The sequence below is a fragment of the Penaeus vannamei genome, chromosome 30, assembly GCF_042767895.1.
Source record: "Penaeus vannamei isolate JL-2024 chromosome 30, ASM4276789v1, whole genome shotgun sequence".
NCBI lineage: Eukaryota > Metazoa > Arthropoda > Malacostraca > Decapoda > Penaeidae > Penaeus > Penaeus vannamei.
This window is the reverse complement of record NC_091578.1, coordinates 17,690,016-17,700,835: the sequence shown is the minus strand read 5'-3', so window position 1 is coordinate 17,700,835 and position 10,820 is coordinate 17,690,016. Positions and strand designations below refer to the sequence as shown.

The 10,820-nt window shown below is 39.6% G+C and overlaps 2 protein-coding genes across 3 annotated transcripts in view; one reads left to right on the top strand and one right to left on the bottom strand.

Annotated features, from left to right (window-relative positions):
• The window catches only part of LOC113807436 (venom carboxylesterase-6), a 65,053-nt gene that overhangs the window by 6,981 nt on the left and 47,252 nt on the right, over window positions 1-10,820 (top strand). The gene's annotated exons all lie outside the window — the stretch shown is intronic.
• On the bottom strand, window positions 796-6,168 carry LOC113828027 (cylicin-2-like; the record flags this gene model as incomplete). Its single annotated transcript, XM_070143109.1, is given in 4 exon segments — window positions 796-870; window positions 1,489-1,863; window positions 2,555-2,780; window positions 5,955-6,168. Coding segments are annotated over 4 exon segments (708 nt in total), but the record flags the coding sequence as incomplete, so codon positions are not given.

Sequence of the window (10,820 nt, the reverse complement as noted above, 5' to 3'; positions counted from 1 at the left end):
TGACGGGAGATCAAGCTCTTTCCTCATGACAAGAACTTTAGCAGTTATTGGGCAACCCAAAATGACTCTCATGGCCTTGTTCTGTAAGATTTCAAGGGGTCTGAGAACATTTTGTGGCAACTTACTAAGAACCGGGCTCGCATAGTCTATCATGGACCTAACAAGGGAAATGTACATCAATCTTAGGACTCTTAGGGAAGCACCAACGTATCTGTTACTTATGTATTGTAAAGGTCTTAAGCGCTCCTGGCAGCATTCCCTGATGTTTTGAACGATTTCCCGAGTGAAGCGGGAATTGCGGGACATGAGGTGGGGAGCAATCACCTAACACCTAGATACTTATAGGTGTCAGTTTTTGCAATAACTTGCCCACCTAATCTTGGAAGGTATGACAGTTTATGTGATCTGGAAATATACTTAGTCTTGACAGGGTTGATTACGAGTCTAAGGGAGTGCACTTTTTACTGAATACCTGAAGAACATACTCCCCCCTTTCAAATATCTGATTGAGAATGTCATCAGCATAGGATATGATGCTGCATAGGTCTCCTAACTCACTATTAAGCTTGCAAAGAGAGTGCATAAGGATGTTAAGGAAGAGAGAGAGAGAGAGAGAGAGAGAGAGAGAGAGAGAGAGAGAGAGAGAGAGAGAGAGAGAGAGAGAGAGAAATGTGAGAAAAAAAAGAAAAAAACTAGGTGATTATGAGAAAAAAATCACAAAATTGACAAAGAGAGAGCAAGACAAACTGATTAAACTAAATTTCACAACCTCCCACAAAATGTTTTTTTACTTACCTTGGCTTCTGCCGTATCTTTGTTTTTCTTCTTCTTCTTTTTACTGGCAGTGCTTTCCTCTGAAGCGTCCTCCTCCTGAAAAAACAAGATTCAGCAACAGTTAATCAAATCAAAACACATATGCATAAATGTAAGTAAATATAAACATATAAACAATAAAATAAACAAGTAAACATTATATATATATATATATATATATATATATATATATATATATATATATATATATATATATATATTTATATATATACATACATTTATACATATATATACAGTGGGGGAGGGAGTGAGGGAGGGAGTGAGGGAGGGAGGGAGAGCGAGCGGAATGGAAGCTATTATCATTTGGCTAACAAAAAGCTGACTTTTTCAAATTACTAAAAATAATGGAAAAGAAACTTCCCAAAATATAAATACAAATAACCTGAATATTATCAACTTCAAAACACTGAACTGGGATGCTGAAAACCTGATTCAGACTTTAACATTCTGACTGAATTTCTCCAAATCTAAACGCAAACACCGAATTTCATTTCAATTCAAAACTTAGATAATTCAACATTTTCTCGCAAACATTCACAAAATCCAAGTCAAACCAGACCTCAGCCTTCCATAAAACCCAATTCAAGACCCACATATTAATCCACATTCCTCAGATTCGAGTCCTGAGCCTTTTCCTACCACCCTCCTCCTCACCTTGGGCTTGGGCGGCTCGACCTCGGCCTCGGGTCCGTTCTGCTTCTTCTTGTTCTTCTTCTTGCCCGCGTCCTGCTCGTCGTCCTTGGCCTCGTCCTTGGCCTCGTCCTCCTGGGCCTTCTTGGGCGGCTCTTCCTTGGGCTTCTCCCCCTTGTACTCCATCTCCAGCTCCTGCAGCATCTTGTCCAGGTCCTCGTCGTCGTCGTAACCCTTCTTCTTTCCCTTCTTTCCCTTCTTCCCCTTCTTGCCCTTGTCGTCCTCTGCTGCTGGAGGTGCCGCCTCCTCCTCCTCCTTCTTCTCCTCCTCCTTGTTTTTGTTCTTGCTCTCCTCCTCTACTTCCATCTCTTTGGCCTCGTCTGCACCTTTCCTGGTTTTCTGTGGAGGAAAGGAGGGGTTAGCGCTGCTTATCGTGCTAACAGACATAGCTGCAGTAGTGCTATCCTTACTACAAAATCTCGAGTGCCTTTGATAGACTTTCAGATGATGAGGAGAAAAATAATAACAATGAGAAAAAATAAAAATACTATAATAATGCAGTAAAGAAATCAATAATGATGATCAAAATAGAAATAAGAATAATTATAACAATTATAATGCCAATAATACTGACAATATCAATAATAACAAACAATGAAAAATAAAAATAATAACAGTATTAACAATAACAACAGCAGTAATGACAATTACATTAGTAGTAATAATAATAATAATAATTCCTTTTACAATACTAATAATCATAATTGCAACAATGAAAAACAAAAAATATCAAAATTGAAAATTAAAATACAATCTTCCTCATTTAACAATTCAACAATTATCTGGAAAAAAAAGATAAACACTAACTAATATGAATAATAATCGGTCCCAATCCTTATAATCTGCCAGTCTCCCTAATAATAATAATAATGATGATGATAATAAAAATAATAATAAATTAATAATGATGATGGTGATGATATAAATAATAATAATAATAATAATAATAATAATAATAATAATAATAATAATAATAGTAATAATAATAATAATGATAATAATAACAACAATAACAGTAATCTGAACGCACTTTTTTCTCCTTCTTTTCGGGAACAGGCTCGGCGGCTTCAGTCGGGGGTTCCTCAGCGGGCAGCTCCCCAGCCTCGGCCAATCTCATCTGCTCAAGCTCCTTAGCGATGTCATCCTCCCAGTCCTGGTTTTTCTTCTTGCCCTTTTTGCCCTTCTTGCCCGCGTCGGATGCAGGTGGGGCGCCATCGGGCATGCCGTCGGCTGCTATGTCCTCCACCTCACCGTTTCTGGTTTCGGAAAGGGAGACTTTATTGAGAACTGAAACTTGTGGCTGCAAAATTATTTGGCTGTTTAAGAACCTGTAAATACTCTTCTTATGAAGTAAATACTATACATCTACTAATACTTAACAAATTTTGTGATACCCCTGGATAAGTGATAAGGAGACAGAGGATATCTCGTGAATTATATTACATAGCTTGGGGAAGTTCAATTACATCTATTATTTTAAAAATCTTTTCTTCCTGTCCCTCAAACTTAATCTGATTAGATATTTTTTTACAGTCAGAACAAGAACTAATTAGAAAGGTGTATGTTCTATCAACAATTCTGTAACAAAAGGGAGTGACTGTCATCTCCATAACAAAAGTAGTTACTGCAGATAATCTTTACAAACCAATAGGTATAGGGCGTGGAAAAATAAACATTATTAATAACAGCAAATAAAAAATCAGAAGTGAGGGTTCCTAATGATGACAATTCCTGTCCCTCTTGAAATCACAACCCTAAGGTCATCATAATCTAAAGTTTATTAAATGCAACTTGCTCTTTTTACACTAAATCTAGGAACATACTACAAACAACATAATGAACACCACCACCTGAAAAATTCATGTAATATCGGTGAAAGGTAACACCATGGTTTCAAACACACATTCACCAGACAACACATTCCTGATAAATGACATAACTTCAAACTGAAATTAAATAAACTTTGCGATACATGTCATCATCTGATTGCTGTGACTTATATGCCTTCAGTGCTCTGGCAAAGTCCAAACCCATGATAAGATCTAGGAATCATTTTTCATTCGACAAATTCTTCAGGAAGGTCTACGCATTGTCTGTGTAGGGTCGTTATCATAGCACTGACAGGATGCTCCTTACTTTTGATTCTTTTTGATGATTCTATAAATTAAATGTCTTCTTGAAATTCAATTTGCAATAGCTATTTTACAGAAACAGGTATGCCTTGGACTTCTCTGATCTATCACTTCTGTGTAAGGTTTACTTTGAGGCTTTTGAGACAGGCCTATGAGAAATCATCAAAAATAAGACCAATACGATATTAAAAGAAAAGAAATGAAAGGGGAGGGGGGACGGTTATCAAAACTACATGCAACATCATTAGGTATAGAAATCCCTATCTCAAGCTCAATATCAATGTGCAGGGCACTAATGAGCGCATAACACGCATATGTTGTAAAATCTACAAGGTAAACATAAACCCCAAACATAATAAATTCACGGTTCAGTGCGTTAAATGATACCTATAACCCTCAAGAAACTTGTACCACAAATATCATGGCAAGATCTAGTTTGTAGACCATCCTGACAATTTGTCATCATATAAGGAACCAGACAAAGTTCTCTTACAAGAATATACAGAGTGAAGGTTTGTTGACTTTTGACAAAGAGCAATACGGGAATTGCATTATTCGGGGTTCTGAGATATGTCATTGCAGTACGTATACATGCCTTTGGCGCTCTGGCAAAGAATAACAGTCCTCTTTTACATACATTTTGGCAAGATTAATGGCTTTCTATTTACTTTTTAAAATCATTATTATTTGGGGGGGGGGGGGAGGTCTGAATATGTACTAGGAGAGCACTACGCACCAAAGGCTCGGGGCATGCGCTTGAGGTCCACGGGGTAAAAGCATCTTTAGCCTAGGGAACTTTTAGCATTTCAGAGGCACTTCCAGGCATTTTGAAGTTGACGAATGTAGGACACAGGTAATGATGACATGACACTGGTAGTACGTAGGATATAAAGGCTCTCACTCTTTTGTTACAGAACCAGTGTATTAAACGTTATCGGAAATCATACCCACATAATTTCAAAATTTTGGTTTTAATATATAATGGCAGACTTATAATTAGTCTGATAACTAATATATTCCAGCACTTTTGCATATTGTCAATCACTTCGCTGTAAAGGTATAAATAATCACTAAATGTGCCGAGACAAAGGCAGTATTCGAGTCGATTCAGGTTTATGACAGATAAGCAGTTGTGGGATGAGCTTGACTTTGCACACATAAATTTTCTATAATTAATTGTATTCCTTTATGTTTATTATATATATAAACCTTACATTATCTAAATCTCTTCACAGACATTTCAAAATTTACTAACAGCAGGTGGTGTTTTTTCGAATAATCTTCATTTTTTTGTTGTTCCTTTCACTTAATATCATGAACTTGAACGTGCTTTTATCTCGCGGTGTGGTACGCGAACATGACACTTGCTTTGAAATAAAACAACAAAGAAAAGTAAGTAACCAAATATGCCAAACACCTCTATCCTGAATAAAAGAAAACAGCGAAAAGTCCTTCGACACGTTCGCATGTTTTTGTCCTCTTCGGCTCGTTGTTTTACTCGCAATCTATTCCACAAAGACCATACACACGACATTCACTCTATCCAAACATATGTCCACAACTACACCTATAAGTATAAATATGAATGAATACCATTACATACATACAATTACTTACACACTTACATCTAATACTTATAATCAACAGTTACACATGGAAGACAAATTAACGCGTACACATTCCCACATTACGACACATTCAGAATACGCAGATGTAAGCATATAAGTGAAAGCAGAACAAAAGTACGTACATAATAAAAAAATGACTCCATACCAACAAAACCAAGATTATTGCATCATTTATCGCGTAAAGAGGAAATTAAACCCTAAAGTAGGATTAATTTTGTGAGAAAGTTATCAATGAAGACAAGTTGATGTTCTACAGTCTTATAAAGAGAATTAAAATCCTAAAATGCAGTTCGATGGAGAGATCTCGTCCTATTTATGTCACTGTCTTGAGAAAAAAGTTAAAATTTATGACGTTTTGACTTAGAAAATAATGGAGAAATTTTACTTCACGTTGGGACAGACCTGACACCTTAAATAGCACAAAAAAACCCTAAAGAGCCCTTAAACCTTAATAGAACCCCATAAACACCACCCTAGACCCCAGAAACCTCTCCACAACCCCCAAAACAGCCCCAAAAGCGCCCCAAAACCCCAAATCTTTGTGGCAAAATACCGGTCTGCCTCGGCCCTTTCTCCTTCTCTCTTCCCCTTCCCGCTTTTATCCCTTATTTCCCCCTCTTCCCTCATCACGCCCACTCCCCCGCCCTTCCCGAGTCCCCCTCTCACTCACGTCTCGGCCTTGGATCCTTTTTTCTTCCCCATTTCCTTGATTTTGGAACTACCATGAAACCATGCGTGTGGCGACCATATGTTTTCTCTCCGCGCTGGCGACACTGCGCGGGATGTGGCAACGCTGCGGGGGAAAGGGGTGACGGAGGGGATCTGGCAACACTGGCGGATGATGGCTAACGTCGGGGGAGTTTTGAGGGAGTTTGTAAGGGATCGCTATGTCGGTTTGTATTTCTTTTTCTTTTTTTTCTTCTTTTGAAATCTTTTTTTTTTATGTTGTGTCTTGGTTTTTAACGGGGGTGTTGTGGGTATCTTATGGTTTTGTTTTGTTGGTATTGTTGCTATATTTGCTGTGTTTTCATATATGTGTAATATTTTCATGTCTTTGTATTATATGAATTTGTTTCGCTGTTATTATTATCATTATTATTAATATTATCATTTCAATTTTAACTGTCAGTAGTATTATCATATATCTATCATCATTACTATCCGTCATAATTATCACTAATATAATAATAATAATAATAATAATAATAATGATAATAATAATAATAATAATTATTATTTTTATTATCATTATTATTATTATTATCATTATTATTATTATTAACATTATTATTATTATTATTATTATTATTATTATTATTATTATTATTATCATTATTACTATTATTATTATTATTATTATTATAATTATTATTACTATCATTATTATTATTATCATTAGTATAATCATTATTATTATTATTACTATTATTATTATTATTATCATTATTATTATTATTATTATTATTATTATTATTACTATTATTATTATCATTATTATTATTATTATTATTATTATTATTATTATTATTATTATTATTATTATTATTATTATTATTATTATTATTATTATTACTATCATTATAATTATCATTATAATAATAATAATAATAATAATAATAATTATTATTATTATCATTATCATTATTATCATTATTATTATCATTATTATTATTATTATTATTACTATTATTACTATTATTATTATTATTTCTATTATTATTATTATTATCAGGAGGAGATCGAGTTCCCGAGGAGGAGGGAGCCCCTGAGGAGGAGGGAGCCCCTGAGGAGGAGGGAGCCCCTGAGGCGCCGCCCGCGAGAAAGGCGTTCAAACGGTTTGTCTCCGGCTTCAGAAACGTCCGCGTCTGATGCGTCACTGAAGGAGGGAAACCGAGTGCGACTTTTCTTTCACAGTCAATCTCAAATGATGAAGGGGCGGGAGGGGGGGGGCGGAGAGAGAAGGGGGAAGGCTCGAGAAGGGAGGGGGGGAGTAGAGAGATGATTATAATATATGATATATATATATAATGTGAATATGTGCGGAGATGGCAAAAAGGGGAGAGAGAGAAGTGGGGAGAGAGAGGGAAAGAATCACAATTCTAAGCTGCTGTGAGGGGTTAAGAGAAGATATGAAGGGTCGTGGAAAAGGGACGAAGGGATTAGAGAAAAAGCCCCCCCAAAAAAAGCTCTGTAACGGTTAATTAGTTTCATTAGTGTCTCGATTGCAGCATGGTTTCGGAGCCTGTAAGCAGCTGCCATAATAACGTGTTTATGACATGTATCTTATGATTAGGCCGTCTTACGTGTGTCAAGATTTTGTCTTTATTTTGCAGGCCTGTGTATTTATAAAAGCAATGTTCCCGATTATCTATTAATCCTAGCTATGCGCATATGATTAATGAAACACGTGTAATAAATAAAAAGAATCAAAACAAAAGCAGAAAAGAAAAATGGCAGAATTGCCATCTTTGCTGTGACAGACCTGTGCCTGTAGGGATAATAAAACAACATTTTTTTTACGCCGGCTGTTTTCTTGACCCACTTATATCTATCTATCTATATACATTACATGTATATTATATATATATTATACATATATATTATGTACACCTAACAACAAAAGCAGTGACACCTCGCCAGACCTGGCTCGGAGAGATCATGTCCTTTTTGCCCTGAAAGGAGGCCCATGTTCAAACTACCAGGACATAGTTAGGAGGAGGCCACCGTCCCCGCCTCAACCCCGCAGAGAGGAGGGGACAATAATTAGTAAAAACTGTCGTACTCACTATTCTATCACCACCGTTTTCATGTAAACATATCGGAGAGAAGAGAAATGTCGCGCGTGAAATTCAATCTTTGGGAGATTTCATCTTTTATTTTTCTTTCTTTCTATATGTAATGTCATGTTTTTGGTATTTGACTGAGGAATGAGATATGTCACAAGACCGGAACAATCTCTCTCTCTCTCTCTCTCTCTCTCTCTCTCTCTTTCTCTTTCTCTTTCTCTTTCTCTCTCTCTCTCTCTCTCTCTCTCTCTCTCTCTTTCTCTCTCTCTCTCAGTGTTTACAAATACGTAGGCAAGGGCAGTTTCCCAACGTCTGTTTTGATGGTATGGAGCCGACCAAGGCTCCTTCTCTTCTCTCTCTCCCTCCTTCCCTCCTTTTTGTTCCCTATCTCCTTGTTTTCCCATAAAGATATTAATTCGACATTCCCCGCCACGATATAAGTGTCTCAAGAATTCAGCGGCAAGTAAGAGGGGAAAGTACAAAACGATTGCAAGTGTTCGCGAGTCCATTAACAATAACGCGCTACATAAACATCTCTCCTAAACGAATGTTGCTAATATTAAGGCTTTGTTTTCTGTTTTCGTTAGAATATTATGAATATCCCCTTGACTACGGGTATTATTAGCAGCTCCGATTGAGGGTTTTTTATGGTTTGTCGACAATTTATTCATGTAACATACATGCAAGCAGAAGCTTGCATGTATGTTACCTTGTATCATTTGTTCTTTTACGTTGTTTTATCTAATAAATGTAAAAGTTCTATTTTGTTTTCGTTTCAAAAACCCCGCCAGCCTGACCAGAAGAATTGTGCCATCGGTTGCAAAGAAAAGGTTTGAAGTGAGGGTAGGAGTCGGTGGCTGGAATGTGTGAACAAAACAACGGGATTAGGGACCGGCGGACAACTTGTAGCTCTCTCAGTCACAAACGGGCACTGCGCTGAAGTCTCCGAAGACGATGCCGGTGTCTCGTGGGCAGGGCAGCAGATCGCACAACGTTGCCTGCTTTTTCCGTTGCCGGTATTCGCGTGTCGTGTGAACAGAGAGTCGTGTATTTTATGGGCTATTGGGTTGGTAGGGTGTATGGACTGTATGAATGATATTGACTTACGTGAGTCACTGCTGGTGAAGGATGAGGAAGAGACGGAGACGCGTTGCAGAGCAAAGAGATCGCTATTTTTGTCGCGTCTGAATGTCATTTCTGTCGGGATGTGTTTTGTTTTTATGTTACAAGGGAGAAGGGGAGGGAAAGATAGAAAGATAGAGATATGGAAAAGGGGAGAAGGGAGGAGGAGAGAGAGATAGGGAAGAAGGGAGAAAGGAGAGAGGAGGATAATGAATAGTCTTTAGGGACCCTCATAATTTGTATATATATATATGTTTATTTATTCATTTTTACTGAAAGATACCGCGAATATGACTATTTTTTTCCCTTAATGTTTCCTACGCACTATTATTTTTGTTTCTTTTCTTTTTTTTATAGACCCCGAAAAATTTCGATTTTAAAGCATTGTGTTATATAAAGCATTGTGTTATATCCCTAGGTTTACTGGGCCGGACTGCGGGTCATCGCTTGAGCATCCGCCGGCGCTGGACCTCCCGCTCGGCCCTCAGCCCCTCCAGCAGGCCCTGTAGATAGGGCCGGCTACTGGGGTCATGACGTTGGCTCCGCCTCACCCAGCCGGCCAGCTCAGGGGTCTCGGGCCGGGCGCGCCGGAAGATCTACTCCATGACCTTCCCGATGCTGTAGGCTTCGGACCTGGAGCCACAGCGACCGCCGGCGCCCTGGAAGAACTCGGGAGGATACCACCCGCCGGCGCTGAAGTTGCCGTTGAGCCTGAGGAACTCGCCCCTGTGTCTGGCCAAGCCGAAGTCGATGAGCGTGACCCGGATGCCTAGGGGTGTCACCTGCAGGCAGAGATTGTCGGATTTGAAGTCGTTGTGCACGACTCCTAGTTTCAGAATGCCATTGAAGATCTTTACGATCTTGATGGCCACATCGATCCACTGTTGCGGGAGCAGCGGAGACCACTCTCCGAGCCAGTCCTCCAGGATCGGGCCCCCGTATTCCGTAGCAAGTAGGAACCTCTGCGGACACATCCCCACGAGCTTCTGAACGCCGTGCGCGTCCTTCAAAATCAACAGGCTTTCGGCTTCATTGATCGAAGCTAAGAAGGAGTCATAGTCCAAACAGTATTTAAGGACCACGTTCTTAGCGGCGTTCAGGAAGGCCGCGCCGTACGCGCCCGCGCCCAAAGACCGAGGGCAAGCCCCCAGAAGGGAGTCTGCCTCCTCCACGGACAGCTGCGGGATCTTGGTCTGTTTCAAGCGACCTTGCAGCTTCCGAAGCTGCTTCGGGGAAGGCCCGAGTTCATCCTCGGGCTCTCTGCTGTTCCGCGAGCACGCTTCTCGGAGCTCAATGAGGATCTGCTCCACCCTCTGCGCGGCGGTTGCCTGCCTCTTGGGGCGCGCCTCCTCGCACTCGGCGGTGGGGCGATCCAGCTTCCTCTTGACGCCTCTTGGCATCGCGTTGGCGCAGACGGGGCTGAAGGGCGGCGGGCACGAGCAGGCGTCTTGGTACTGGTGGTCTGGTGTTGTGTCTGCGTGTGCGGTGACGGGTGCGGGTGTGTGTGTGTGTGTGTGTGTGTGTGTGTGTGTGTGTGTGTGTGTGTGTGTGTGTGTGTGTGTGTGTGTGTGTGTGTGTGTGTGTGTGTGTGTGTGAGGCGACGGGTGTGTGTGTGTGTGAGTATAAAT